At 28.5% G+C, this 4622-nt stretch overlaps 1 protein-coding gene across 4 annotated transcripts in view; it reads left to right on the forward strand.

The window, feature by feature from the left end:
- Nucleotides 1–795: 795 nt before the first annotated feature.
- LOC106461601 overlaps nt 796–4622 on the forward strand; it is a 37769-nt gene continuing 33942 nt past the window's right edge. For 3 of the 4 annotated variants that reach the window (XM_022388611.1, XM_022388612.1, XM_022388614.1), the window contains exon 1: nt 796–1388. In XM_022388611.1, the coding sequence (XP_022244319.1) occupies nt 948–1388 (441 nt within the window). In that variant the 5' untranslated portion in view covers nt 796–947. The remainder of the gene's footprint in view (nt 1389–4622) is intronic. The other variant, XM_022388613.1, reaches the window with a different exon arrangement.

Here is a 4622-nt window from a genome sequence, read left to right on the forward strand (position 1 = left end):
TTTTTATCACCTACCTAGAAAAGAGGAGTTACATAGCTAACTTCAAATCCTCTGGTACCTACACACTATTTAAGTACTGATAAAAAAATAGTAGCAAGTGGCATGCATATCCAATCCTTAACCTCCTTCAAAACGTTTTGGGAAATATTATCTGGCTCAGGAGCCTTATCGTTTTTTAAGCTTCCCAATTTTTTCTTAACCACCTCAGAATTAATGCAGTCATCTTGTTTGATCGCGTTTCCATTTATCAACTGTTCAAGATGTGGAGTACTGCTTAAATCTTCGTTAATAAAAACCGAACGAAAAGCAAAATTTAATAACCCAGCCATCTTGTATTCATTAGAAACTAGCCTTCCTTTATCATCCCTCAAGGGTACTACCTTCATCCTAACATTTTTTTTTTTACCTTTAACATATTTAAAGAAACATTTATTGTTAATGTTTACATTTTCAGCCAACCTTTTCTCATACAAGTGGCTTTGAACTTAAAGAAAACAAACAAATCTTTATTTATTTGCCCCTTTTGTATGATTGTAGTTAATTATCGAATAGGGCGTTCATAAATGACATCTAAAGCTTTTGTATTCCTAACACTGGATTTTGAAATTTGCACTGTTCACTGAAAAAAAAATATCTTTACGTTTTGCAAAAATAAAATACTGGACGTTATGCATAACATATAAGAGCCCCCCCCCCCTTTTTTTATAGTTATATCTCTGTGACAAATTCATAACTAGAGATATTTGTCTACCTTGCGTTTTACCAGCAGAGGGATAAATCTAAACGGCCGTTCAGACTAATACCGTAAAAGGTTGTCTATGAATAGTATTAAGCATTAAGGTCAGGTGTAAAACCGGTATGAGTTGATTGTATTTGATTAACACCTTATAAACATATTTTCACATGCTACAAAAGCATGAATTTGGAAATTGAATGGAGCTTATATTATGGAAAACAAAAAGCTTTCCGATGACTCTTTCTATGTTAGTACTAGCGACGTTGTTATTGAAAATGACACAAGTGGAATAGGTAGGTCTAGAAGTAGAACTGTCAGTAGTCGACATTCGAGTTCAAGCAGCAGAGAAACTAAAGTAACTTTAATTGAAATACCAGATTCTACTGAAGACACACATTTTAGTACGAAACATGGTGGAGAAAAGTGCAAATCTACACATCATGTAGTGGATGACACTTTGCAGATTGAAACATTGGATGAAGATGTTTTCACACACTTGAGGAATGATGATGTCGACGAAGGTGATTCCACGACTGCCCTTATTATTAATGGAGAAGATGGAAGTAATCAGAATTGTTCATTGATTCTAAAGGTGACTTGGAATGGAAATTACCTGCGTAGTTTAAAAGGCATATTAAAAGTGTCTTTGCTGGTGTGTAAAGTTCTTTCTTAAGTTAAATATAATTTCTTTTTAAGTATTTTTGTATTGAAATGCATTGAAACATCAAACATTCAAATGAAGAAAGTTCTCTTTTATATATTTTTTGATTTTTAATGTTATATTCGTTGTTTATTAGTTTCTTTGATTTTTGGAATTTCTAAATTAAAAACTATGATACAATAAAGAGAATTCATACTCATTGTAAGTGTAACCATAATGCTTGTTTTGTTTGTTTTTACTGGTTAACTTAATATTTAGCCACATGCATTTTTAAATTATAAATAAAGTATAACATATGGCCAGTCAATTCATCCAAATTACATCCTTATTTACTGAATAGTGCAGCAACTAAAGGTACTTTAATAATTTTGTGAGTCATATTCAGAGTTATTTGGTTATATATAGATACACTTTACAATTTACAGTATTTTTCACTTAATTTCATAGAATAATTAGATATTCCTGTCATATAAAGCATTATACTTACAGTAAGTGGAGGACTGGGTGTCATGAATTTATTATACTTGCATCTTTATTATTTTGTCTATTTGAATGATAACTTGAGAATGAGAATTTTAGAAAATTATGTCATTGATAAAATGATAAATGTAATGCTTTCAAACATAGGAAACCAATTTGAATTATATTTTTGTTGTACAAAACCTTTTTTTGTAAAATCTTGGGAAATTTCTTAAGGCTAAAGCTCCCATGCCTTTTAAAAGAAATTATTATAAAGAAACTAGGTATAAAGGTAATGAGGTCCTTTTTTTCACTTTGTTATATGATGCTAAAAAGTTTCTAATGGCTTGAAATTTGCTAATGCCTTTGTTTTTGAAAGTGGGAGAGAGGTGGGAGAGTCAAAGAAATTATAGGCCTATTGATATAACCTATATTGTCATCAAAATGTTGATTTATTGTTAGAAATAGCCATTAAAATTTAATACATTATTTTCAGCAAGGATTTTAGCAGACATTTTATTTTTTTACTTAAGTTCCATATTAATTAAATGTTAAAGCTTTTGAACTAAGGCATATCAGTAGGTATTTTATATTGACTTCCAAATCTTTAATAAGATTCATCATTAAAGACTAAATTTAAAATTTTGGGAATTGGTCAAAAAGCATAGAAGTTAACAGAATTGTAACAGCTTTGTAATAATAATAATAAAAAAAAAGATTGTTGATAAGTCAATGAGTGAGCATTTGTATCCAACTGTAAGGATGCAGCTATTGAGACTCCCTAAAACATTGTGAATAGCCATATGAGTGTGACAGGCTAAGTTTTAATTTGTTTGTTATATTAGTTGGTTTATGTTTTTGTATGTTTTATATTAGATATATAGAATGATTAACAACATTGACAAAACTAAGCCTCAGTGTTTATTTATTTTCATAAACTAACAAAACCAGAGGCAATAAATATAGATTTTTCTAACAGCACAAGTGATTTTCATTTGTTTAGATACCTTTTCACAGAGAATAACTTATAATTAGAGTGATCTTCCTCATGTTAATTAACAATCCATTTTTTAATGCCACTTACATTTTATAACAACTTTGTGATGCATGTACAATACAGACAGTTGCTATTTTTTAGAACCAAAGTAAGCAGAAGCTTTCTTGGAAGAGTTATGTCATTGAATTGAACAACCTTCTTTCTCCATGCCTATACTTATGTTTATAAAGTATATCTTGTTAAAGATGTGTAACAACTGTATGATGTCAATTTTTTGGTTTTATTGTGTAAATAATAAGTTTTTTTTCTATAAAGCATGAAATATGTAGTTGTAAATTTAGTAAGTGTGAGCTTCTCTACCACCTAACATGAAATTATCATAGCTAAGCTAGTTGTTTGGCTTTTTTATTTATTTACTTTTTTCACTAATTCAGTTAACATCTTGTAGAAAATTAAGTTATTTGGGAATACTGTGTCAAAGTGGCATACCCTAATCCAAATAAGTGAATCTCTATTAAAAATTTTAAAGAAGTTTGTAAAGGAAGAAAACTTTATAAAGTTGTTTTGAAATTTAATTAAATGCATCATTCCAAATGCTTTTTGAAGTAACTTCTACTATTGATTATACATCTTACTCACAAAATAAGTCAAACTAAAATACTGGCATATAAATTTTTAAGATCCCACCAGACCTCCTTATTTTAAAAATAGGAAAAATTACATTGGTAGTCTACCAACAACCAGTTAATTTTCTGAATGCCAAGAAACTTTTGAAAAAAAAATCAGTTCATGCCACCATTAATTACTTGCTAAGTTACTTTAGGTTATTTGGATAAGTCATGTTACAACCTAAACCTTCTTCAACTTTAATATAACTTATAGAATAATTCTCTTCAGCTTTAAAAGAAATGTCTCAACTTCCAAATCTCTTGTCCCTTATTAGTTAAAATACAAACAATGTATTAATATTTTAGACATTATTTATTTCTTCCAAACTATTAGAATGGAAGATACTGAGATTTAATGAACTAACCAAAATAAGTCAAGAAAATGATTATTAAGGATTAGAGGAATTATGCAAGTCTCTTAACTCTTACATAATAAACCTCACTTGAAGATCAACTGAAAAGGAGTCAAGAATAATATTGGTCATGTGCAATATTTTAAAAGGTGCTTTATTAAAAGTTCAAACTATTGTAAGCTGGGTAATTTACACTTATAAATAATGTTTATCTTGATGAGTTTTTTGATGTAATGCAAAAATGTGAAAATATTTGCCATTTTTTAGCTAGCTTAATCACTAATAAAAACATCTTATGTTTCATATAAAAGTCTAGAAATGTAGCTTTTGAATGGATTGTTTATTATTTTTTTGTTTAACTTTATTACAATGTTTCAACCACTCATGTGGCCAGCATCAAGTAGCTTAAGCTTCAGTAAAACATTTGTATTTAGATTAGCCACAAAGTCTTTGTTCAAAATAAAAATATTTTGCAGTGGCTGGAGATCAAAATTAACAAAATCAGGTACATGACTTGTACGAGCTCTATATTGTATAGTTGCTTTCATAAAACTTTAAAAGTTATAATGTTACAATTACTAATACTTTTTGTATTAGTAATTTTTTGACAATTACTGTTATTTTTGACAATTTTATTTATTACCACATCATCCCGAATAATAATTAAAAAAACAAAAAGCTAACACACACACACATATATGTATGTGTGTGTGTATATATATATATATATATATATATATATATATAT

The sequence above is a fragment of the Limulus polyphemus genome, unplaced genomic scaffold, assembly GCF_000517525.1.
Source record: "Limulus polyphemus unplaced genomic scaffold, Limulus_polyphemus-2.1.2 Scaffold996, whole genome shotgun sequence".
Classification (NCBI taxonomy): domain Eukaryota; kingdom Metazoa; phylum Arthropoda; class Merostomata; order Xiphosura; family Limulidae; genus Limulus; species Limulus polyphemus.